At 42.7% G+C, this 27,797-nt stretch overlaps 1 protein-coding gene across 2 annotated transcripts in view; it reads right to left on the reverse strand.

The window, feature by feature from the left end:
* LOC144071766 (septin-7-like) overlaps positions 1–27,797 on the reverse strand; it is a 65,444-nt gene that overhangs the window by 18,111 nt on the left and 19,536 nt on the right. For both annotated transcript variants that reach the window (XM_077597161.1, XM_077597160.1), the window contains exons 3-8: positions 27,157–27,263; positions 18,621–18,721; positions 18,400–18,534; positions 15,523–15,640; positions 11,839–11,931; positions 11,308–11,404 (exon numbers count right to left, since the gene is read on the reverse strand). In XM_077597161.1, the coding sequence (XP_077453287.1) occupies positions 11,308–11,404; positions 11,839–11,931; positions 15,523–15,640; positions 18,400–18,534; positions 18,621–18,721; positions 27,157–27,263 (651 nt within the window). The remainder of the gene's footprint in view (positions 1–11,307; positions 11,405–11,838; positions 11,932–15,522; positions 15,641–18,399; positions 18,535–18,620; positions 18,722–27,156; positions 27,264–27,797) is intronic.

A 27,797-nucleotide genomic window follows, 5' to 3' on the forward strand; every position in this document is an offset into this window, starting at 1 on the left:
TGTTCTTATGAGCAGCATCTCGCGTCCGCTGTCTGCTCGTATATCAAAATGTGTCTCGTATCTCAAGATAAATATTTGCCCGAAATTTTACTCGTATCCCGAATTGCTCGTATGTCGGGCCACTCGTATGTCGAGGTACCACTGTATTCTTTCTCTTCCAAACATGAGAACCTGTGTTTCTACCAAAAAGTTCTATTTTGGTTTCATCTGACCATAACACATTTTCCCAGTCCTCTTCTGGATCATCCAAATGCTCTCCAGCGAACCGCAGACAGGCCTGGCTGTGTACTGGCTTCAGCAGGGGGACACATCTGGGAGTGCAGGATTTGAGTGCCTGGCGGCGCATTGTGTTACTGATAGTAACCTTTGTTACTGTGGTCCCAGCTGTCTGTAGGTCATTCACTAGGTCCCCACGTGTGGTTCTGTCATTTTTGCTCACTGTTCTTGTTATCATTTTGACGCCACGGGGTGAGATCTTGCATGGAGCCCAAGATCGAGGGAGATTATCAGTGGTCGTGTATGTCTTCCATTTTCTAATAATTGCTCCCACAGTTGATTTCTTTACACCAAGTGTTTTACTTATTGCAGATTCAGTCGTCCCAGCCTGGTGCAGGTCTACAATTTTGTCTCTGGTGTCCTTCGACAGCTCTTTGGTCTTGGCCATAGTGGAGTTTGGAGTGTGAGAGACTGAGGTTGTGGACAGGTGTCTTTTATACCGATAATGTGTTAAAACAGATGCTATTAATACAGGTAATGAGCGGGGACCTCCTTAGATCTCGTTAGAAGTTAGACCTCTTTGACAGCCAGAAATCTTGCTTGTTTGTAGGAGACAAAATACTTATTTTCCCACTCTAATTTGGAAATAAATTCTTTAAAAATCAAACAATGTGATTTTCAGTTTTTTTTCTTCCACATTCTGTCTCTCATGTTTGAGGTTTACCCATGTTGACAATTGCAGGCCTCTCTAATCTTCTTCTAAAATTGGTGGTTGTCTAAATACTTGTTTGCCCCACTGTGTATATAAATTATATTATTAACAAAGCGGCTGCTTGTTGCAGTAGCTCCCTAAATCCTCACTCGTATTCTGTTTTTTTCCAGCTTTGTTATCCTTTATTTATACGTTTTATTGTCTATTAAGATTTTACTTGTTACTTTATATATTATATTCCATAATTTAATGTTTTAAAACTTTACTTTCAAGACTCTCGCTCTCTCTCCCTCTGAGTTAAAGAGGAAGAGAAGAGGATACAGAGCTGGACGAAAATGTCAGGAGAGAAAGCGACGCTTCAGACACAGCATTCCATCTATTATTATGGGGAAAGTAAGATCTCTCCCCAATAAGATGGAAGAGCTAACAGCGCTTACCAAACAACAACAACAACAATATTGGAGAATCTGCATTATGTGCTTCACGGAGACCTGGCTGAATGAACTAACACCAGACTCTCTCGTCTCCTTGGATGGCTTTCAGCTGGTGAGGGCGGACAGAGATGCTGAGGAGAGCGGTAGGAAGAAAGGTGGGGGACTAGCAGTTTTTATTAATAGTAGATGTTGCAGCCCCGGGCATATTACTGTGAAGGAGCAACTTTGCACTCGAGATATCGAGCTAGTAGCTGTTAGCATCAGGCCGTTTTACATCCCCCGGGAGTTCTCGCACGTTATCGTAATAACTGCGTATACACCTCCTTCGGCCGATGCGGCAGTCGCTCGCGAGCTGCTTCACGCTACTGTGTCCCGGCTGCAGACGTCACACCCCCAGTCTCTCCTTATCTCTGGTGATTTTAACCATGCTCCCTTGGCTTCTACTCTCCCCACCTTGACTCAGTATGTGAAGTGCCACACCAGGGAACAAAAAACTCTGGACCTGCTGTATGCCAACACAAACGAGGCTTACAGCTCAGTCCCCCTCCCCCCACTGGGCTGCTCAGACCACAACCTGGTCCATCTGATCCCCACCTACATCCCTATGGTGAGGAAAATAAAACCTACCACGAGGATCATACAAAGATGGACCGAGGAGACCAGGATGGTACTGAGGGACTGTTTTGAGACCACTGACTGGGAGGTGCTGTGCAATTCACATGGGAAAGACATTGACAGCTTGACCCACTGCATCACAGATTATATTAATTTCTGTGTTGAGAACATTGTACCCTCCAAGAAGGTCTGTTGTTTCTCCAACAATAAGCCGTGGGTCACCAGGGATCTAAGGGCCCTTCTGAACAAGAGGAAGAGGGCTTTTAGGTCTGGGGAGAAAGTCAGAAAATGGTCCAGAAGGAGCTGAAGAGAGAGATAAGAAAGGGAAAGACCATCTAAAGGAGGAAGCTAGAAAACCAACTCCAGAGAGGCAACACCAAAGAGGTCTGGAGGAGCTTGAGAACCATTTCGGGCCATGGAGGTCACAGTGAGAGAGACCCAGAGTCCGGAGACGGAGTGGGCCAATGAACTGAATCGGTTCTTTAACAGATTCAGTCCTGCCCCCACTCCCCAGACCAAAAGCAACTCTCCCCCCTTGTTCTCCTCCTCCTCTTCCTCCCCCTCTTCCACCAGTCTATGCATTACTGTCGATCAGGTGATAAAACAGCTAAAGAAGATCGAGGCAAGGAAGGCTACCGGTCCAGACGGCCTCAGCTCCAGACTACTGAGAGAGTGTGCGGATCAGCTTGGCAAAGTGATTCTGCATATTTTCAACCTCAGCCTCAGTCTGAAGAAGGTCCCCACCTAGTGGAAAACTTCCTGTGTGGTACCAGTTCCAAAGACTGCGAACCCCAGGGAGCCAAACCACTTCAGGCCGGTAGCATTAACCTCTCACCTAATCAAGACATTGGAGAGAATCATCCTCAATCACCGCAGCCCCCTGATGAATGCAGATGGACCCTCTGCAGTTCGCCCATCGTCCAGGCATTGGTATGGAAGATGCTACCACTTACCTGATGCATAGGTCTCTTTCACACCTGGAGAACATGGGAAGCACGGTGAGAATGATGTTTTTTGACCTCTCCAGTGCGTTCAACACCATTCAGCCAGTCCTACTGAGAGGGAAACTGGAAGAGGCTGGAGTAAGGAACCACCTAGCCGCATGGATCATCGACTTCTTCACTGACAGACCAAAATATGTGAGACTCCAGGACTGTACGTCTGATGTGGTAGCTTGCAGCACGGGGGCCCCACAGGCAGAGTGCTCTCCCCCACTCTACACATCAGACTTCAAACATAATACAGACCCCTGCCACCTCCAGAAGTTCTTTGACGACATCGCTATTGTTGGACGAGTGACAGACGGGAATGACCTGGAGTACAGGGGAGTCATCACAGCCTTTGTTGACTGGTGTAGGCAAAACCACCTCTACATCAACACCAGTAAGCCAAATGAAATGGTCATTGATTTTCGGAGGAATCCTCAACAGACCACTCGGGTGAAGATCCAGGGTACAGACATTGAAATCGTGGAGAATTTTAAGTACCTGGGTGTTCACCTCAACAACAAACTAGACAGGTCCACAAACATAGATGCCCTGTATAAAAGGGGCCAGTAGAGTCGGGGGCTGGTTTCCGTAGTTGTCCTATTGACTGAGTTATTTTATTTTATCGTGATAACAATTTTAGTATTGGTCCATATATAAAGCGCACTGGATTATACGGCGCCCTGTCTATTTTGGAGAAAATTTTTGACTTTTATGCGCGCCTTATAGGCGTGAAAATACGGTATTCTCTCCATTTTATTAAATGTTTTTTTCAGTACAAACCAGCGTGTGTTACTTATACAAGCCTTAAACATACAAATGCACTTATATAAACCTTCAATATACTTAAATAGGCCTTAAACATAAATTATAATACAAAATTTAGCCCTGAGCAACTTACGAACAAATTCAACTTATGAACAATCGCTCGGAACCTAACTCGTTCCTAAGTAGGGGAGCGTCTGTACACTTCTTGATAATTGTACTAGTTTACATGAATTTTTGGATAGGTGCGGTATGTGGTAATAATAGAGTGATCCTACTTCGCGTTTTTTTGATTATCACAGCCATGTAAGAACGATCGCAGAAACGTGCAGCACGGCAACCTGGGCTGAGAGACCAGCCGCTACTTCTTGGACCCTTTCACCACGGTGGTGGACCTCACGAGAATGTACTTTTATTTATTCCCAGAATACAGATCGCCACAACACGTGCATCTCCAGAGGGGAAGAACGTTCACTTCCCGTGTGTCTCACCCTAACCCTAACCACACGGCGGAGCCCATTAACATTAACATGAATGATGTACAAAACAATGCCACAGTGTAGATTCATTCATCGTCCAATGGCGTGCTACGCGTTTAGCATATCAAGGAACATCAATATTTAGGAGGCATTTTCAACGGCACCTCAAAAAATTAGTCTTTCTCCACAGGTTCTGTGCACGATGCAAAATTCACTCGCAACAAAACAGGATATGGCAAGACGTATTGCATCTCGGCACTTTAAATGATGATACCTGTCAACCTCAGCCAATTGCTCCCCCTAATATGATTGCAATTCCCCGAATTAAGCGATAATTAACCGTACATACACAACGCGGCACATATTTACTCACATAGGGCGCAGTCTACAATTTTATCCAAAGTGGACGGGGTGCCCTCAGCTTCTTGTATGCACTAAATTCAATATTCTGTAGATGTCGCTGTATGACGGTGACTGCTTGACTGATGCGCTTTATTTATATAGTGAAACGGCGGATGTGACTGATGCTTGTGCGCACGTTTAAAGCAGTATTAGCAACTGACGATGCTATTTTCCTCTGCTACCAGTGACCGAGACGATCCGGGTTAGAGTCGAAATGGGTAAAACGAGATCCGTTTTACAAAAAAACATTTTTCCTGTAAAAAAGTTGTTATACAGCGTACACAATTTGAAATGATTAAAAAACGTATAAAATACGGGGAAAAACCTATAAGTTGACATGTAAAATATTTGGAGCGCCCATTCGTCTATGGTATATAGCTTCTTCAGCGTTGAGAGAAAAAGCGGCTCCCCCACTGCCGCCATTTTTCATGTCTTTTGCTTGCGAATTTCAGTGTGGATTTTGACATCATGAACTTTTGTTTACTTAAAATATCCGCGGTGTAATGAAGCCAAAAGTTGAAGAGGTGAATTATCACAGTAGTCAGTAGTGCTGATTTTTACATTTTCATCATTATTGAATATTTTTCCTATTGACAAACCTCTGCATTTAAGAATAATTGTTCGTATGAATGCCACAAAAATGTGTATTATTAATGCAGTGAAAATGAGTAAAAATTAGAATATTTACTTTTCTGTTATAATTGCCCCCAGCAATTGCAGTTTTAGGGACATTGTACTTGTAGGAGGAAAGTTAGTTTTCTAACCGCTGTAGCTTTATCTCTTTTGAAAAAAGTGGATTTTGCAATACTTTCTAGTTGAAATCAGTATCAAGTATGAAAAAAGCATCTGTTTTCAGTCTAATTATGTCAGCGCAGCAACAGTCGCGTGGAGAGGAAAGGAGTGATGGAAAGGTCAAAGATGTTCTGATGGGAAATTTAAGGTGACAAAATAGGGTTAAAATAAAGACAAGGCCGGCCGGTTCTGTTTACCAAATATGCCCTCTGTCAGTCATGGAAAAGAATGAAAGAAAAAAAACAAGAAAAGGGAGAGAAAGGAAAGAATGAAAAAATGAAAGACTGCAAATTATCATTTTTCAGACAACTTGAGAATAGCATACCGTATTTTCACACCTATAGGGCGCACTTAAGTTAAAAGTTTCTCTAAAATGGTCGATGCGCCCAATCGTTCGGTGCGCCTTGTCCGTTCACTAAATTCAATTTTTGTATGACCCTGACCGCTTGAGTGACTGGTTTTATTTCTTGCCGACACGCTACTTATTGCGATCAACCCAGCGGACTGTCATCCTAAAAATAGCCTCCCCGCGCATTCCAAGCATTACGGTAAATCCATTCAAAACATCCCAGGGGGGCCAAGGCATTTGACTTCCGTGTGCTCGCAGCGCTTTTAACCCTCAAAAACACTCAATACGGGTGTGAACGCTTAGAAAATGAACTGAAGCCATGGATCGAACACAATTTAACAGCTTTGCTAACCAATTGCTAATGGATTGCTAACGGATGGCCAACATAGTAGTTCGGGCAGGCAGTGTCGTCCGAGTTACGTGACGATTTGGAGTGAATTGTCGATGCAGCGAGGAGAATCAAAGGCTTGGGAGTGATGCATGTTCGAGGCCAGCACTGTTCAAGCTTTCGCCAAAGCTGGAATCAAGTTCCCGGAATACACAACTCTGACTGAACTCTTTATATCAGAGTCTACCTTTTACCTCAATAAAGCATTACCAAACTTAGTTTTGCTCGTGCTGTCATAAAAAAAAAACACACTAGCGGCTAGCCTAAAATACGCTAGCAGCCAGCATAACACACGCTAGCCTAGTGTCATGCTAGCGCCTTTTCCGAAGAAACGCCCAATGTATTGACACAGAACAGAAAATATACCCACAATTGAAACTGCGCCCTATCAGACGATGCGTTTTATAGGTGTGAAAATACGGTGTAAATAAAAGCAAGGTGAATATCTTGATGTTTCATTTCATTCAGGAACATGATGAAGGTCCAGCCTACTTTTTCAGAATCTGTGCTAGTATATGTTAAGACTAACATCACCAGATATATGTTCTTATTAGATTGGGAGAATAACAGTGGGAGGAAAACCAAATAATGCATCAAGTCTCAGGTTACTCTCGTTGGAGCTCAAAAGGTGACATTACTGATAGGGACATGTTGAAATTAATCACCGTATTTTCTCGCATATAAGCCGTAATTGTAACTAAAAAATGATGACTGAATCAAGGGTACAGCTTATATATGCACAAATTAGACTTGACATCCACAAAACTGCAATGCGACAAAGGCAAAACATCATAAAGCAAGACGATGCGGCCAATACGGTCATTTATTTAAAAATAAAGAAAAGATTAACAAATAAAACGCTAAACAAAATTTATTTTGATGTCTATGAATGAAATTCCAGAAAATACAAAACGTGTCTTGCATAAAACGTGAAAAAAAACTCAGTTGTGCCTGCCATTGCTCGCTCAGGGCGCCGCCATGCGTGACCGGACGATTCGCCGAAAGACGTTTGGCCGAACGGACGTCGGGCCGAACGGTTGTCGGGCCAAACGGACGTTTCGCCGTCGCGGGATTCGCGCGCTCGCTCCGCCCCCGGATCTTGTGTGTACATGTTTTTCAACCTCGGCCCGCGGGCCATATACGGCCCTTTAGGCTTTTTAATCCGGCCTGCCGCCAGCGTTGTCCAAATTATAGTCAAAATGACCTCATTCATTTACCTTTGCCCTGCAATACTGCTCATCACTCTCAATTAAAGACTGCTCTCTTTTGTTGAATAATATATGTTCTTAATGTTGAAAGTAAATTTGAAAATAAATTTTCACCTTCAATTGTGTCTTTTTTCTCATATTTCAATCCCCAGGTTTGATAAATTACATTGCGTATCCAAATGCTGTCAAATTTTAGTATCCATTCTGGCCCGCAAGCCTCTTTTATTAAAAAGAAGACAAAGCAAATTCACAGATGGTGTTTTTATTAAAGCAGTAAAACTTTTCACACACACACAGTTTACAAGAAATTACAATTATATACGTTGGATGAAATATATATGTTAGAGAAAAGACCTTGCTGTTAATGAACGGTTGAAAAAGCTCACGGATGACTATCATCTGTGAATTTGCTTCGTCTTCTTTTTAATAAAATTGTCAAAAAAAGTAGTCTGTAATTCTATTACAGATACCACTGTGGGAAACAGAATTGTCTCTCTTATTTTTATAGAAGAAAACAAAAATAAAAAAACAATACAGGAAGTCATTCATTGTGACATTTAACCAAGTTATTCAATTTATTCAGTGTTTAGCAATTTTATATGAGCAAACTTGAGTTTCTTCCAGAGATTAATCTGTGTCAAATAAGGCTCAATGAACACCACTTCAAAATAGTACAATGTTTTTCTCTCCTGGTCGTCCTTGGATTTTTCTATTTCTGTTATTAGAGCTCCATCTAGAGGATATTTTACTGCTTTAATAAAAACACCATCTGTGAATTTGCTTTGTCTTCTTTTTAATAAAAGAGGCAAGTTTGTCTATACCAGGGGTAGGCAAACTTTTTGACTTGCGGGCCAGAATGGATACTAAAATTTGACAGCATTTGGACACGCAATGTAATTTATCAAAGCTGGGGATTGAAATATAAGAAAAAAGACACAATTGACCCATTATTAAACTTGCATCAAGAGGATAAATAAAGATCAATATTCTTTGCCTGACGGATTTTGTGTCAGTTGACATACCGTAATTACTCGAATATAACACGCAGGTTTTTGCAAACTAATTAATTCCAATAGTTGGGGGTGCGTGTTATAATCAAAAACTTTTTTATTTTTTTTTATTTTTTTTTTTTTTTTTGTGTCTTGTTACATGGCCCTTAGCCTGGTGCTTTTTCTTGCCAAATAAATTGAATTGAAATTGAATTGAATAAAATAAATTACAAATTTTCGATCGAAAAAAGCATTGTCAAACTCACTTTGACGCACGGATTTTACGTCATCTCGTGAAGCCGAGACCACCACTGCCCCCCTCTAGCCTCGTACCCGTCTCAGTTCACCCTCTCTCAGTTCAGTGTTATAATCAATAACTAAAATAAATTACAAATTTTCGATCGAAAAAAGCATTGTCAAACTCACTTTGACGCACAGATTTTACGTCATCTCGTAAAGCCAATCGGATGATGTGTTGTGGGAGGAAGAGGAAGTGGATGAAGGAAGCGTGGACGTTGATAGGATTCTCAACGAAGAGATGTATGAGAGGACAGACAAAGAGAGAGAGGAACTTTTCATTTGAAGGATTCTAATGAATAAATTTGTTTGAACAAAACAATCGTGAAACGAAGAAAAAAAGGTAAGATTTCTGATTTTCGTCAGCGGGAAATTTTAGGTGCGCACTATATTCGAGTACTGCGTTTTTCCAGATTTTTTTGGCCCAAAGTTATACCTGCGTGTTATTTTCGAGTGCGCGTTATATTCGAGTAATTACGGTATATCTTTTTCATGTTGTTTACGTCTGACGTTGAGCAGTGTTCAGTGAATTTGTTTTGTGATCCATTTGTCACTCAACTACAATAATCCTTTTGGTGACCCTTCCTGACCCACAGCACTGGTAAAAACAACCTAAACCATTTGGCAAGACGACTAAAGCTGAAAGGAATGGTAAACATGCAAAACTTCCCCTAAATGCATGGCCATGCAAACACACAAAGGGACACACGTAGAGTATATGTACACGTACAGTATATGTACACATACACACTAGCCTGAGATTTAGAGTCTTTTGCTTGGAGCTACGTGCCTGACACTGAGAAAAAACAACACAATGAGAGGACTAGAAGACTTATGTGAAATTCTAAGTGCCTTGGACAGACTAGAGGGCTTAGAGAACAATACCTGAAAATGCCATGGAACACACTTTTACTTCTAGTGATGTGTGCCAATAAGAACAATATTTTAATTTTAAATAATTGCCCATTATTTTAGGAAATATATATTCAAAATGATTTGCTATGAGAACCTTAATTCAAAGAATAATCTCAACGTTTTCTATGCTGATGAAAGGTTTCTGGAGTAGGATTTCTGAATTTACAATTTCATTACAGTACTTACTGTTACTACTACTTTCTTCACTACTACTATTTTGGATTGGATTGGATTGGATAACTTTATTCATCCCGTATTCGGGAAATTTCGTTGTCACAGTAGCAAGAGGGTGAGGATGCAGGAATAGGAAAGGCATTTTAGACAAAAATAGATAGGTAATAAGTTAATAAATAAATACATGAATAAATATATAAATAAATAAGCATGTTGCTTAGCACATATATACATACATACACATAAATGCACATGCATGCATACGGTAGGTCTTAACACTCAGCCATTTTTTTTTGTAAAAGAGCCTGACAGCTGATGGGAGGAAGGATCTGCGGAAGCGCTTCCTTTGCTTTCTACTATTTCTTCTGTCACGTACTGTTCTGCGTGTGTTTGGCCATGAATAAATGAATGTTATCTGTAACGCGCCGTATATGGCCCGCGGGCCGAGGTTGAAAAACATGTACACACACGATCCGGGGGTGGGGCGAGCGCGCAAATCTCGCGACGGCGAAACGTCCGTTCGGCCAACCATCTGGTCGGCGAAACGTCCATTTGGCGAACTGTCCGTCGGCCAAGCGTCCGTCGGCGAAACGTCTTTCGGCGAATCGTCCGAGTACCGCCGCCATGTTACCTTTTACCAGTAATTAAACGTGCTCCGACTGGCCAGACGCGAGTAGCCTTGATACATGTGTTCGTAGTGTTTACCATGTCAGCACATCCAATAGTTGTTAAGGCTGATCTAAGATCTTGCGGACGATCATTAAAATATCAGCCTTGATACCTGCCTAATGTGTATCTCATGCTATTATTGCATCCGAAGACACTTCCTGGTTGTACTGCTCACGTGACTTCCTTTTTGAATTCGTCCATGTGCAGGCAACACCCTTTCCGAATATGCAATCCAACAGACGGTCCTTTCGATTCATACAGTATTTCAGAAATACCACATGCGATGATTTTTGTTAAGATTTTCCCTTCAAAGAAACACATTTGTACTCTATTAAAACCATGAATACGGAAGTGAAAATGATGAATCAGGGGGCATCTTACACGAGAGAAATCGTAAAATTCAAATATTTAAGGCAATATATTAAGGGTGCGGCTTATACGTGGAGGTGGCCAATATACGAGAAAATACGGTACTGAACTTTCCAAACGTCAGAATGAAAAGGACAGTGAGCAGTTCGAACAATTATAAAGATTGCTCATGAAATAAAAATAAAAATTAAAGGAGGTCAATAAAGGTGTAAAAAGCTCAACAACAACAACAAAAAAGATCAGTCACCCAAAAATCCCCTTTTACAGGAAAAAGGAAAACTAGACTTTGTCTTGGCTTTAACATTAATTTTACTGAACACATTTTGAAATGCCAGTCGTCTATCACCAGCCAGTTAATATAAAGATGGATACATAAGTGATCTGAGAACATACATATAAACTATAACCTTGAAAATCATATTGCCATTTGTAGGTTGATAACTTAACCTACAAGAAATTGCAAAATCCTTTAACATTCAAAGCGTACAGATATACACTGACATATACTGAAAATTATCTTTCTAGCGAAAAACTGGCTTTAAACCTACCTTCTGCCACACCCCATGGATACTGACGACCTCTAACCTTCTTTCCATTTACTTCAATTACCACATTGCTACCAACCACAGCGAGCGGCATCTTTTCCTGGAGTTAAAAAAAAGCATATTCATTGGCAAAATGCCACAAAATAGTGTAGTAATTTGCTAAGTCACATTTCATTATCACATTTATCAATCTCTGGTCAACAAAGCTGTGGTAAAAATTAGGGTCATTTATAACCTGATGCCAACAATAACTTGGAAAAAAACAACAACAAAAAACAGATAGGTTGCAACTCAATAGTCGATTGTCGGCATGGAAAGAGTCTAACAGATACCATATTTTCATTTTGCCTGAGGCAGCAGTTACTGGGGCGTGTTACATGAAAGACCATTGCTGTAGAGTTATTGAATTAGCTTGTCTATAATTCGCACCTAAAACTGGGGCAAATATAAAAGCAATGAAAACTAATGGACAGATTGGATCTTTAGTCTTTTTTACTCTCACCAGAATATTAACAAAAATTTGAAGTTCATTACCTTGATCTTCCGAATCATTTTGTTGTCCTCATCTTCCTCTGTATCTGGGAATTCATAAATTTTGATTTTGTGCTCCTGGATCTCTTTCATTATCTATTTAAAAAAAACATTTTTGATGAATTTATATTTCCTAGAGATTTACCATGCGCACGTATATATACACAAAAAATGTACAAATGCTATGTGGCACATATTTTCACACGCACACAGGGCACAGGTAAAAGTCTAAAATGTACTACAAAGTGGACGACTTTCGGCCCTGGTAGAACGGGCTCCGCAGAGGGGGATATTTCAGCGGCGTAGGGTACATTTTCATATGCTTTATTGATTTTAAGACATTAATAAATCTCATCTTATCTCTCATCTGATTTTCTGAACCGCTTTGTACTCACGAGGGTCGCGGGAGCTGCTGGAGCCTATTCCAGCTGACTCCAGGCCAGAGGCGGGGGACATCCTGAAATGGTGGCCAGCCAATTGCCGGGCACAAGGAGACAAACAACCATTCACACTCACGCTCATACCTAGGGGAAATTTAGTGTCCAAACAGCCTACTATGCATGTCTTTGGAATGTGGGAGGAAACTGGAGTACCCGGAGAAAACCCATGCAAGAACATGCAAACTCCACACAGGTGGACCGACCTGGATTTGAACCCAAGTCTCCCATTGTGAGGCCAAAGCGCTGACCACTCGCGCCACCGGGGTCACATATTAATAAATCATTTCCTTATAATTTGCTCATATTTTTGTGTTTCCTCACATCTTGCATACAAAACTGGGACACTTTGACCAATTTTAAAGGGTTTAGTTCAGGGGTCTCAAACTCGCGGCCCGCGGGCCAACTGCGGCCCTAGGGACGATAATTTGCGGCCCTAGGGACGATAATTTGCGGCCCCCGTCTTAATATGAAAGATTAATGTTCGTGCGGACCGCAAGATTGATATGAATGACACTTGTTGTGTTCGGAGCTGAATGAACCAATCACGGTGAGGTATACGGCTCTGGAGGGCGGGACATCGGCCGGGCTGTCCAGTGCCTCGCTCACTCACTCATTCATTCCTCCAATCAGCTGGGCGGAGGAGAAGCCGTGAAGCCGATCACTCCGCTCGGCCCGCACACTCCGCTGCTCTCAGCATAGAACTGAATGAGGCGCTATGATCAGTGATCCAGCCCGTAGCCATCTCCGCGAGTGAAACGGAGAAACGGAGAGCGAAAGTGCGCATGCGCCACAAACCCGCGCGACTGAAAGTGAAAGATCAACCCGAGACTCATTCCAAGTGGAAAAACATATTACAGAGCCCCAGAGATGTCTCTTTCAAAGCCTGCCGTGAAGAGAAAGGTCGGTGATGAGCACAGACAGTTTCAAGAAAAGTGGGGAGTGGAATATTTCTTTGTTGAACACAGGGGCACCCCGACGTGTCTCATTTGCACTGAAAAAGTTGCGGTGCACAAGGAATACAATTTGAAACGTCATTATACTACGAGACATGCTGAGGAGTACGAAAAATACCAGGGAGATGAGAGAGCCAACCAGGTTGCCAGTCTTAAAACATGTCTTCTGAGGCAACAGGATTTCTTCAAGAAGGCTACCAAAGACAGTAATGCAGCAGTCCAAGCTAGCTACGCCGTTTGTGAGTTGATTGCTAAAGCAGGAAAGCCATTCACAGAAGGTGAATTTATCAAAAAGTGCATATTACAGGCTGCACATAGTCAGTACCGAAAAGAAAAGCCTGTTCAACCACATCAGCCTTTCTGCCAACACCGTGGCAGAGCGCATTTCTGCCCTGTCAAGTGACATTTATGATCAACTGTGTGAGAAAGCACAATGTTTCAGTGTATATTCAGTGGCTCTTGATGAGACCACAGACATCACAGACACTGCCCAGCTCGCAATATATGTCCGTGGTGTTGATGACAATTTTGAAGTAATGGAGGTGTTGCTCACAGTAATTCCAATACATGGCCAGACCACCGCTAAGGAAATATTTCACCAGCTGTGTGATGCCATTAAGAATGCCGGTTTGCCATGGAAGAGCTTTGTTGGAATAACAACCGATGGAGCCCCATCAATGACAAGGAGGAAGAATGGACTGGTAGCACTTGTTAAAAAAACTGGAAGAGGAGGGTGTGGAGGAGGCCATAGCTCTGCACTGCATTATTCATCAGCAGGCCCTTTGCAGCAGATGCCTGAAGTCTGACAATGTGATGTCTGTCGTTGTGAAATGTGCCAACCAAATCAGATCCAGGGGCTTAAAGCACAGAAGGTTCCGTGCTTTTTTAGAGGAAATGGAGTCAGAATATGTGCTCTACTTCACTGAGTTACGTTGGCTCAGCAGGGGAAACGTGTTGAAGAGATTTTTTGAGTTGAGAGCAGAAGTAAAAGACTTCATGGAGATGGACGGGGTTGCTGTTCCTGTGCTAAGTGATCCCAAATGGCTCATGGACTTGGCTATTCTTGTTGATATCACACATGAGCTTAATGTACTGAACAAGAAGCTACAAGGCCAGGGGCAACTTGTCAGTGCTGCCTATGAAAACGTGAGAGCATTCTGCACTAAACTTGTGTTATGGAAAGCCCAGCTCTCTCAGACAAACCTTTGCCATTTCCAAGCATGCAAGGCTCTCGTGGATGCAGGCACACCATTCAGTGGTGAGAAGTATGTTGAGGCCATTTTGAAGCTACAGGAGGAATTTGATCACAGATTTGCAGACTTCAAGACACACAAAGCCACATTTCAAATGTTTGCGGACCCCTTCTCCTCCTGATGTGCAAGATGCCCCTCCTGAGCTTCAAATGGAGCTCATTGACCTGCAGTGCAACTCTGCACTCAAAGCCAAGTTCAGGGAGGTGAGTGGAGAAGCAGACAAGCTTGGGCAATTTTTGAGAGAGTTGACCCCCAGCTTCCCTGAACTTTCCCGAATGTTCAAGCGGACCATGTGCCTTTTTGGGAGCACATACTTGTGTGAGAAGCTCTTCTCCACCTTGAACTTAAATAAGTCCAAGTACAGGTCCAGACTTACTGATGAGCATCTTCAAGCTCTACTGAGGGTCTCCACTGCTTCCTCCCTCAAGCCAAATGTGACTCAGCTATGTGAGAAGAAGCGCTGCCAGGTCTCTAGCAGCAAGGAGTAGGCAAGAGAAGCCGTGTTCAGAATATTTCATGTTCAATGTTCCATTCAAGTTCAGAAAGTTAAAGGTTAAAGAGCTGTTAATACAGACATTTGAAATGGAAAAAAAATAATTCATTTTCTCTACTTAGCCAGCCAGTGTATATCTACTGTATGCTCATTATTATTATTATTATTTTTTATTACTGATTGATTTATTTTTATTCATCTTTAAGTTAATTTATTCATTCATTATTTTTTGTTAAAAAATAAAGATATTTGATAACGTTGGAATGTTTTATCAGCGCTTTTCTTGTGGAAATCCTGATGCGGCCCAGTCTCACCCAGACTCGGCCTCTAGCGGCCCTCACGTAAATTGAGTTTGAGACCCCTGGTTTAGTTGGTAGTTGTGTGAGGACCGTGGAACGAATTATCGAATTTACATATAAACTACACCTCTACTAACGAAAATTTCAAGCTACGAAAAAAAGTCTTGGAACCAATTGATTTCGTAAGTAGAGGTACAACTGTATACACACACGGACACACACACACACCTATATATAGGTCACAAATACCTGCTTCTTAAAAAGTTGGCATTCCTCTGGTGTGAGTGTATCAGCTTTTGCAATAAGTGGAATGACATTGACTTTGTCATGGAGCCTCTTCATGAACTCGATGTCAAGTGGCTTCAGTCTAAAGGATAAACACAAACATTTTTTGGGGAAAAAACATACACACTCCACATGCCATTCTGGGCCATTCATGGCTCCCTGCCTGGTTGGACTTGGATGGACTTTTCTCGACCACTGCTCTCTGCATCTACAAGTTCAAATAAATTGGCATGCAATTTTGGGTCACTTGTTAATTTTAGAGCATTCTAAATTACTTTTAATATATTTCATGTAGACTGTGGATTCATGCCAGTTTACGACCAATTCTATTGAAAAAATATGGTAGGTTGTGTCAAAATAAAAAACAATAACAAAATCATCAGGTGAAAAACTGACGCATCAGTGCCTCTGTTATACATTCGAGATGATGGGAACTTAAAATGCAAACATTATTCAAATTAAAATTGATGGTATTTTAATTTTACTATAGTTTGAATAATACATAGAAGACATGTCTGAAGAGTAATGGCACTCTGAGCTATATTGAATAACCCAATTTGCGAACTTGCCCTGAGCAGTGGTTATTTTAGGAAACACACACACACACACACACACACACACACACACACACACACACACACACACTGCATGATTTCACAGCGAGGCCCAGCAGAATTCTGTTAAGCATGAAGGGAGATAATTTAACCTTTTTTAGATGAGTTTGACCAACGATTGATGAGCAAATATTCTCTATGAAAACAGAAACAAGCAGACAGGTTTTTCCAATCGAAAAATTTGTATTAAATTATCTCATCTCATCTTCCTCCGGTTATCCGAGGTTGGGTCGTGGGGCAGGAGCTTCAGCAGGGAAACTCAGGCGTCCCTCTACCCAGCCACTTCATCCAGCTCTTCTGGGAGGATCCCAGGCCGTTCCCTGGGCCTCTCCCCAGTGCATTCTGTATCAGCCCCATGGCCTCCTCCCGGTGGGACGTGCCCAGAACACCATTGATGCCATTATGGATTTACGGAATATAAAAATGCTCTCAATAGTCAAAGAAGCAGCACCATCCTGTTGTGAATGATGACAGGATGTGTGAACTTGTGACGGGGGAGGGTGAAGAAATGTAGTCAGGTACTCTATACATGTATACACCAATATCTTGAGATACGATCTTAATGCGCTCCAGGACCGAGCTCGTGTCTGTGTACTCCTCTCGTATTGGCGAGCCAGCTCTGTCACGCGTAGACCACTCATGTTTTTCGATTATTTCGTGCTTAATATCGATTGTCATCATACGGCTTTTCTTCACACTACCCTTCATTGCACCTGCTTGCTTTGGACCCATTGTTTTTCCCTCAACTCTGCACTGACTAACGCAAAAAAAAAACGGAAACAATGCAACGAGGGAGATGCAGCCTCTCGCGTCTCAGCCAACTGGCTGTCTCGTGTGCTCGCATCTCAAAACTTGTCTCGTATCTCAAGGCAAATATTTGCTCGAAATTTTACTCATCACCAATTTCTCGTGTGTTGGGGCAGTCGTATGTCAATCTATTATGGTATATCTTCGCTTTTTGCAAAACAATATCGGTTTAAGCCCTGAAAACAGCACCTGCCAAGAGACACCCTTACGAGGCACAGTTTAAACAGAAATAGTATTCGGATGAATCAACATTTGAGTACGGCACGGGAGCGATGGCTGTCGCATGGCAAACATACGAATGCAAAGACTGGCAGGCACTGTTGGGTGAGTTGTGAATGGGTTGTGAATGACTGGGCTTAAGTTTTAACTAGGCGAGCTTTCGCATAAGCGGTTACGTGACATCCCTGGTTTGGAGGCGTTTACAATCAGAGATGATTTTTATGTAAGGCCACAGCGACAACTCGGACTGACAGTGATTTGGAACAGTGTGTGTTGGACAGCGAACTTTCCCACTTGGCCCAAGTCTATTTCAGGATTTGTAGATGTTTGAATGCTTTGAATCATATCAATGTGAGTACACATTACATCAATAAAGCACAATCAAACTCAGTTTCGCTCCTGCTGCCTTTTTAAATAAAACACAGAATGCATGCTAGCTTCATAGTACTACCGTAAAGTTGTGCCCACTGAGCCGAACTGTGAAAGAACCAATTCATTCCACTTCTGTAGTACATGAGGTACCTATATAATTGGTACTTTAGACTGATAAACTCGACTTCTCGTACGCTCGTCACAAACCAATTGTGTTCATAAGTAGGGAACCGAGTGTACTGTTAAAAAATAGGGAACAATAAATGACTGATGAGTGTCGAGCATAAACATGGTCAATTATGTTACACCCTTGTTTAGAGGTGTTTACAATCGGGCCGGTTTTGTTGCCACTTCTACAGCAAACAATAATGAAAACGTTGGAAAAAAAAAAACAGGGGCACTTAGCATTTTTATCAAAGGAAATGCCTTTACATGTGGCATACCATTCCTCTAAATTAATTCCAAATTGGATTGTTATTTAAATATTATGGAATCCTTAAACTCTCATAGTAGTTAGAGATTAAGGTTGGATTTCTCAACGCACATAATATCTCCGTCACAAGAACGTATGGAATTTAGGTTGCTGGTTAAGCGATAGGAGTTGACATTTGAGGACAGCGGTTTATGACTGATAAAACCGAAACCCTATTACAAGGCGAGAGGAATATACAAGTGATCATTAAATAATGACCTAATGGCATAATAACCCCACGGCATTATTGTGAAAATTTTGAGAGCAAAATACTAATTGCACTGTACTGCACCAATATGGTTCCTCTTTTATGATGGAAGCTAGTGTACTCCATTCAGAAAATAAATCTTTTCCTACCCGTGTCCGGAGGGCGCAATGAAATATAGACAACAATGGACCCTGTTGTCTGGCATCGATCTGCGATTCACCCTCGATTCTGCATTCAGGAAGTCCTCACACTTACTATCAATATAGTTGATTACTGGCTGCCAACTAAAAAAAAATAGAAAAGTTAGTATCAAATGGGAACATAATGAAAATTATTTATATACAAGTCTCACAGGACAAATTTACTTTACCAGTTACTGTTGTCTACTGCATCTCCAAATCCTGGTGTATCAACAATTGTGAGCGTTAGCTGTACCCCCCCTTCTTTGATGAGCACCTTAGACTGCTCAACCTGAAACAAACAAGTAATCTATTAACTTGAAACATGAAACTGCATTTTACACTTGACAAGTTGATGAAACATTGGTTTGAACTGCGGCTGGACAATAATTGTTCCAGAACTTTTTTGATCGTCAAGTACCAAACTACCAAATAAATAAATTTAAAAATGATCAAAGTGTCCCAGTGTGATAAGACATTTTTATTATATATATGTATGTATGTATATATATATATATATATATATATATATATATATATATATATATATATATATATATATATATATATATAAAACATACACACATTAATCAATAACAACCATGAAAAAAAAACTTTCGATTCATGCATTAGTCAACATTCACTCTAAGCTGCGCAGATGCGCAACTGCGCACTGGTCGCACACGCATACTGTCATCCTTCGCTACGTCGCAGCCTCAACTTTGGCGGCTCCACTACATCGCAAATTTTTTCCTAAGTATATGAAAAAAATGGCGGTGAAAAATTGCAGGTCAGGGCACCGCTTCTTCTTTGGCGTGAAATGGTTGGGATTCTGCGCCAAAGGAGAAACGATAAGCGAGATGCACTACGTTTTGCCATTTGCTGTGAATTTTGCATTGCACACCACCTGTGGAAAAAGACTTTTTTTTGCGTCACCGTTGAAAATGTCTCATCTCATCTTCTCCCGCTTTATCCGAAGTCGGGTCGCGGGGGCAGCAGCTTCAGCAGGGAGGCCCAGACTTCCCTCTATCCAGCTCTTCCAGGAGTATCCCAAGGCATTCCCGGGCCAGCGGAGAGACATAGTCTCCCTAGCGTGTCCGAGGTCGGCCCTGTCAGCCGCTTGTATACGGGATCTAGTTCTTTAGGTCACGACCCACAGCTCGTGACCATAAAGAGCTGCGCCTTTTGACGTAGCTCCTTCTTCACCACGACAGACCGGTGCAGAGTCCGCATCACTGCAGGCACTGCACCAATCCGCCTGTTAATCTCCCGTTCCATTCTTCCCTCAATCGTGAACAAGACCAAAAGGGACTTAAACTCCTCCTCCTGGGGAAGGACCTGGCCCATCACGTGGAGAGGGAATGCCACCTTTTTCCGAATGAGGACCATGGTCTCAGATTTGGAGGTGCTGATTCTCATCCCGAATCGTTCCAGCAAGAGTTGGAGATCATGGCCTGATGAAGCCAACAGAACCACATCATCTGCAAATATCAGGGATGCAATACTGAGGTCACTAAACCGGAACACCCTCAACGCCACAGCTACGCCTTGATAGTCTGTCGATAAAAGTGATGAACAAAATTGGTGACATACGGCAGCCCTTGGCAGAGTCCAACCCCCAATGAAAACGGATTTGACTTACTGCCGGCTTCGCGGACCAGACTCTGACACTGGTCACAAATGGACCGGACTCAGCACCACCCGGTACCGGTCAACTGCCTCCGGAGTCCCATGGCCCAAAAGGGCTCAATAAGACTCCTTTTTCACCCTGACTGCATCTCTTACCGGCGGTGTCCACCAGCATGTTCGGTGATTGCAGCCACAAAGGGCATCGACCACCTTGTGGCCGCAGCTCCGGTCTGCCGGCTCAGCAATAGAAGCGCGGAACATGGTTCACTCGGACTCAATGTCCCCCATCTCTTCCCGGACATGAGAAACTCTGTCGGAGGTGAGAATTGAAACTCCTGACAGGGGACTCTGCCAGGCGTTCCCAGCAGACCCTCACAAATCGTTTGGGTCTCCCGGGCCAAACCCGCATCTGTCCCCAACATTGGAGCCAACTCACCAATAGGTGGTGATTGGTTGACAGCTCCGCCCCTCTTTTTACTCAAGTGTCCAAGACATGTGGCCGCAGTCCTGGTGCCAAGTGCACATATGGATAGCCTTATGCTTGAACATGGTCTTCATTAATCCCCCAGCAGAACGAGGGAGTCGCCCAAAGAAGCACTCTCTGACACCCCTTTCAAGGCCCCCAAAAAGGGTGGGTACTCTGAACTGCTGTTAGGTCCCGTCCCCCCCCATCCGAAGACGGAGGGATGCTGCCCTCTCGTCCACCGGGGTAAACCCAAATGTATGCCCCAGAGTGTCCAACCCCCCTCGAGAAGAGTGGTACCTGAGCCAAAGTTGTGCGTAGAGGTGAGCCCGACTATGTCGAGCTGGAATTTCTCAACCTCACGCACTAGCTCAGGCTCTTTCCCAACCAGAGAGGTGACATTCCAAAGAGGATCTGACCGCCAAGGATCCTTCCTTTAGCTGCCGCCCAACTGTCGACGCACCCGACCTCTGCTCACAGGTGGTGAGCGCACGTGAGGGTGAACCCATGTCATCTCCCCGGGCTGAGGTCGGCCATGGGTGTAAACCATTGCGCCCCTGCTCCAGAGTGGGGCCCCGGTGACCCGCGTCCCGGTGAGGGAAGACGTCGTCCAATAATGATGCTCATCATAAGAGGCCTTCTAAGTCATGCTTTGTCTAGTCCCTCACCTCAGACCAACTTGCCATGGGTGACCCCTACCAGGGGCACAAGACCCCAGAAAACATAGCTCCAAGGATCACTGGGACACACAAACCCCACCACCACGATAAGGTGATTACTCATCATAAGTATTGGATGATAAAGGAATAGCATGCGATTGCGGTATAAATGAATCTACACTGCGGCGTTCTTTTGTACCAGCTGGTAGGAACCATGTTTATGTTAATGGTGTCTGCCGTGTGGTTAAGAGGGAGACACGGGAAGTCAACGCACTTTCCCTCTGGAGATGCACGTGTTATGGCGATTTGTATGCTGCGAATAAATAAAATTACATTCTGGTGAGGTCCACCAGCGTGGTAAAGAGGTCCGAGATGTAGCAGCTGGTCTCTCCGCCCAGGTTGCCGTGCTGCACGTTGCAGCGACCGTTTTTCTCCACATAGCGCTGACGCTTTCGCTTGGCCACCAACCACGTACGCGCCATGGTTCACCGCCCAAAGCTGGCATCTTCCGAGGCACGGAACGGCAAATTCTTGTGTGGACTAAGACACCCCACCTGCGACTCCGAGGAATTAAAAAAATGATCCAGCATTACAGGGGATTTGCGCTGTAGATACGGTCGTGAAGTTGGCATGACAATAGGATGTTAAGACTGTATGGGGCCACTCAGAAGACTGATGACAACAGCAACACTTGTTCACAATAAAAATGTGAATCTGACGAAGAGGACTTGGACTAAAGCTCCAATAACTTGTTTTTAAGTAAATCAAGCCGAGAGGACCTATTTTCATTGCGTACAGTATTTTAAAAATATATTTTTTTTATTTAGATTATATTTTGATATTAATACATTAGTATTTTCATATACCTGTAACTGTGATCTATAATCCTTATAAAGCGTGATTTATGGGTGTGTGATCGTGTGTGTGTGTGCGTGTGTCTGTGTGTATGTTATGATTCTCCCGCTACATTTGTCCAAACCGTGCAACGTAGAGAGTTGAATTTTTTTATGGTGGCCAGAAACGGCTGTTGGATCCTAAAAGACGAGTGATTAAATTTCTTCACTTTCTCCAAGTGTGTAAACTCAACTTTTATTTGTTAAAGCTGAAAGCAGAGTTTAAGTATGAATCGTTGTTTTTACGTGATGTGCCCTAAATGCACCACATTGGAAGAATTTCCAAAAGAGAGTTTCCCGGTGCTCCCCGAAACACTTTTTATCCCTGTCGTTGCGTGAAACTTCGGCGAGACACGATGCTGCTGGCTGCGCTGACCCAATTTAGTTCTAAGGTACGACGCCTTTCCACGTCATTTTCGGAAGAATTTCTGCTAGCGAGTTTCTAGGTGCTCCCTGGAATACTTTTTTTTTTCCTGTCGTGACGGGAGTTATAAAACATCCACCCATCCATAAATCACACTATCTATTCTATAATCCTTATAAAGCGTGATATATGGATTGATGTGTGTGTGTGCGCACCTGGAAACCACACTGGAGTGCTTCCGCTTAGTCATTTCCGCTTGAAGTTAGTTGCATGAACTACTCAACAGCACCGTGATTATGAATTATTATTTTTGTCATATTTTCACTTTGGTTTACCATGTTTTACCAAAAATAAGACCCAAACATTGATTAAATAGGTAAAATTCGTCAGCCTTTCTTTTGAAATTGACCGTCAGTTTTCCTTACTTTTTCATAAAAGGCATACAGTAATACCTCGACATACGAGTACCCCGACATACGAGCAATTTGGGATACGAGTAAAATCTCGGACAAATATTTATCTTGAGATACGAGACACATTTTGATATACGAGCATACAGCGAACGCGAGCGGCTGCTCATAAGAACATCACGGGCACCCTCTTTCTGGTCGCAACTCCCTCGTGTAATGTCTCTACGAGCACTGGGCAGACGTTGCATTTTTTCAGTGTTTTTTCCCGTTAGACAGTGTGAATGGCGGAGCGATTGCTAATAAGAGAGGAGTATATACTACTTTTCGTTGGCAAGTGGTCATACGTTATTCAATTGTGAGGATATTTGTGTGCATCATTTTGGGAAAATTTTGAAGGGAAGACAAAAGCAAACAATCCTCGATAGTTTGCATCTGAAAGTCAGGGTGGAGGCGGGGCACATAGAGCCAACCTGGGAGAAGAAAGGAATAAAAATGTAAAACAAAATTACAACTACGTTTAGTGTAAGGTTAGATTAAACTTATTTTTGAGTGTGTCTGCATAGTAAACTAATTCATTTAAATTTGTTTAAGTTATGTTACGAGCGCGTTGGAGTGCCATAAGTCTCTCTCTCCTCCCCCTCTATTCCTCTCTCCCCTCCGCGAAATCCGCCTAATTAACACTATTAAACACATTTTAGTACTATTAAACCACCAGTTATTTGTTACTTTGTTAATAGATGGCGAATTAGAACAAATAAAAATGTTTTCCAATCCAATATCCTGTTTTTGGTATTTTTTCAGATGGTTGGTTACCAATGTTCCCTCTAAGCTGCGTGCGTGCGCAATTGCGCACTACTCTCGTCTTCTCTGCGCAGCAGCAATCATATGGCGCGCAGTAAAAAAAATAAAATAAAATAAAAATAAAAAAACGGATTTTTTTTTTTTACCCCTTTCCCCATGATGGCGCCGTTTAAGCGGCAGCCAGTGGCAGTAGCTCTGTCCACTCATGTTTTCCGTGTTTTGCAGCATGTTTTACATGAAAAATTAGAGGGAACATTGACATGCACCTGCTTGTGGCAGGTGTGATACTGGTGTGCCCATAGCGAGCAATGATGATGTCGTGACCGGATGATTCGCCTAAAGACGTTTCGCCGACGGACGTTTGACAGACGGACAGGTCGCCGAATGAACGTTCGTTCAAACAGCGTTTAATGATTAAATACAAATACTAGTATTTGTTAGTTTAATGATTAAATACAAATACCAGTATTTGTATTTAATAATTAAACGCTGTTTTCAGCTGGATTTGACCGAATTTGAGAGCATTTCGAGCCGTTTGGCGAATGGACGTATATGGACGTTTTTTTGCCTCTATCGCGACATCATCGCGACATTTTACCGAGGAATTCACTTCCCTGGGGTCGGTTCTAATGTCCAAAGAGCGCCAGTATTTGTATTTAATCATTAAACGCTGTTTTCGGCTGGATTTGACCGAATTTGAGAGCATTTTGAGCCGTTTGGTGAATGGACGTATATGGACGTTTTTTTGCCTCCATCGCGATATCATTGCGACATTTTACCGAAGAATTCACTTCCCTTGGCTCGGTTCTAATGTCCAAAGAGCTCCAGTATTTGTATTTAATCATTAAATGCTGTTTTAGGATGGATTTGACCCGATTGCTGTCATTTTACGGCTCGGTTCTGCTACATCTGCCCGCCCAAGAGTGCTTATTCCCGGACTGCCATGCCCGCCCAAGAGTGCTTTTTTCCCGGGCTGCCATTGATGGTAGACTAACATTGATTTTTACTATAATTTGGACAACACCGGCGGCGGGCCGGATTACAAATCCTAACGGGCCGCATATGGCCCGCGGGCCGAGGTTGAAAAACTTGTACACACACGATCCGGGGGCGGGGCGAGCGCGCGAATCCCGTTTCGGCAAAACCTCCGTTCGGCCGAATAAACGTTCGGCGGAACGTCCATTCGGCGGAACGTCCATTCGGCGACCTGCCCGTCTGTCAAATGTCCGTCGGCGAAACGTCTTTAGGCGAATCATCCGAGTACCGATGATGTCGCTGACACTGGTACTCAGTGGGCTCAGGGAGGTTGTCTTTCTGCTCAGACCAACAAAAAATTAGAGGGAACATTGGTTGGAACTAATTAATTTGTTTTTAGTTCATTCTTATGGGAAACGTTCATTTGAGTTACGAGTAAATCGACATACGAGCTCAGTCCTGGAACGAATTAAGCTCGTACCACTGTACTTCTGCTTCTGTATATATAATACATTCCTTTTTTGCATTCTTTACATACGTTTGCACCATCACTTTTCACCATCTCATCTCATTTTCTGAACCGCTTTTATCATCATTAGGATCGCGGGGGGTGCTGGAGCCTATCCCAGCTGACTCCAGGCCAGCCAATTACAGGCACAAGGAGACGGACAACCATGCAGACTCACACCCATACCTAGGGGCAATTTAGAGTGTCCAATCAGCCTACCATGCATGTTTTTTGGAATGTGGGAGGAAACCAGAGTACCCGGAGGAAACCCACGCAGATCCGGGAGAACATGCAAACTCCACACAGATGGACATGACCTGGATTTGAACCCAGGACCCCAGAGCTGTGAGGCCGACACGCTAACCACTCGCGCCACCGGGAGTTCTCATTTCGTATCGAGTTGAGAAAGGCGTAGTAATTGAAGTAACCAAGATGGCAGCACAATCTTCTGCATTCCAAAGTGGTGGCGAGGCTTCGACCTCAGCGGCCTCTGTATCGGTGCAAAAACATTGTATTGTGGTAGTAATAATGGGGGGATCCTTCTTTCATTTATCGCGGTCTTATCTGGTCTACATTAGCCGCGATATCCGAGAGACTACTGTTCCAAGAAAGAAGAAGCGTACGAACATTCGGAAAACTGCAACAATATCCTTTCCCAAGGACACCAAGGGGTGGTAACCACTTGGAATAAAAAAAATAACCAACATTATAAAAGGATTTACGCCATAGATAAGGTTGTGAAACTGGCATGACAAGAGGATGTCAACAAAAAGAGTTTCTACCTTCAACTTAGATTGATCCCTCACTTGTTCTCAGCATGTATTTAGAAGAAAATCATCAATTTCAGTTTACAGCATCTTTAATCTTTAACCAAACTTTGCAAAATCTTTAAACCAGATCAGAATAGCTTCCATTCACAAAATGTGAGAATAGTCCAAATAAAATAAAATAAAAACAACTGGTTTGTACTCATTCAATCATTCATTCATCTTCTGCATCGCACATTCTCTCTCGTAAGGGATTTTGGGCAAAAGGCAGACTACACCCTACACTTGCCGCCAGTCAGCCGTAGGGCACTGGTTTGTACTCTACTACACAAAATTATACTGCGAAAAAGAAGACTCAATATCAGGGCTGCCAACTACTCCAGAATTTCAGGAGTTTCTCCGGAAATGCAACGAAAACTCCGGAACTCCGGACAACCTCCCTAAACTCCGGATATCCCAAAAATGTTCACTTAAATTTTTGGGGGGAGCAACCATTCCGGAAAAGTACCAAAAATCCAATTTAAATGCCTCGAAATCCATACAATCGCTACGGCTTCCGCCATCTTGATTCAACTGCACTGTAAACCGAAAGAATTCGGTACAACATTCTGAATCATCCGAGTTAAAAGTTCTGACGAATGATTCGTCTTGTGCGACTTCAGCGTGGCAATCGATTCGGAATCGTTTGCATAGGTAGCCTCTATCGCTTTAACATTTTCATTTTTGTTTTCTTAATAAGGGTAGTAATTATTATTAAGGCTGACTACACCACCAGTCTATTGTTTTGAAACAAATCCTATCATAAAGGCAGTAGGCTTACAAATCTTATCAATATGCCTGCTCAGAATAAGCGCAAAATGGATCGCAATTTGGATGAAACCCAGACACTTACAGAAGTTTATTGGTTCTTTTTTGACAAAATATTCCATGGTGAAGCCGTCCACCGACATTTGCACATTGCACAACATGCAAGTGCAATTTCAGCGTGACACATGGTGAAATTACTGACTGTAAAACACACAAAGGACCCAAACACAAGATTTCATTTAATTTAAAACCATGATAATAACAGTTTGATTTAATTTGCGCTTATTTTATTTACATTTTATAAAGATTTTGCTTTAATCGCATTCACTCCAGAAATACTCCAGAAATGGGACAAGGGTACTCCTGAAATGGGGTCGACGGAGATTGGCAGCTCAGCAATATGAATTTAGCTGTCAAATGCATTGTGGGTTAATACATTGTTTCATTTTACCTGTACAGTCTTCTTAATACGCTGAGATGGCCCAGGATAGTCCTTGGAGTATAGATCGGTCAAAAAGAGGGAGTTAATGAGTGTCGATTTCCCAAGACCAGACTCTCCTACAAAAACACAAAGGCAAACTATTTTTAATCATACTGACAGATAAAACAAAAGGTAAAAACATTATTTTTGATTTCTCATTTTAAAATTTTGTTTATGTCAAATTATTTCAATATTTCGACTATAAATGATGAATATTGAAGAGTAGACAAGAGCAAGCTATTATGTATTAAACTGTAAATAAATAAATAATTGTGGTGTTTTTAAGCATTACACTGACGATTCCAAAAACCCAACTTTCTTCAGGGTACACTGGAGTGCTTCCGCTTAGTCATTTCCGCTTGAAGTTAGTTGCATGAACTACGCAACAGCACCAATATTGTCTCATCTCATTTTCTGGACCGCTTTATCCTCATTAGGGTCACGGGGGGTGCTGGAGCCTATCCCAGCTGACTTCGGGCCAGAGGCGGGGGACACCCTCAATCGGTGGCCAGCCGATTGCATGGCACGGACAACCAATGCATACTCACAGCCATACCTAGGGGCAATTTAGAGTGTCCAATCACCCTACCATGCATGTTTTTGGAATGTGA

Source organism: Stigmatopora argus, chromosome 3 (genome assembly GCF_051989625.1).
Source record: "Stigmatopora argus isolate UIUO_Sarg chromosome 3, RoL_Sarg_1.0, whole genome shotgun sequence".
Lineage (NCBI taxonomy): Eukaryota > Metazoa > Chordata > Actinopteri > Syngnathiformes > Syngnathidae > Stigmatopora > Stigmatopora argus.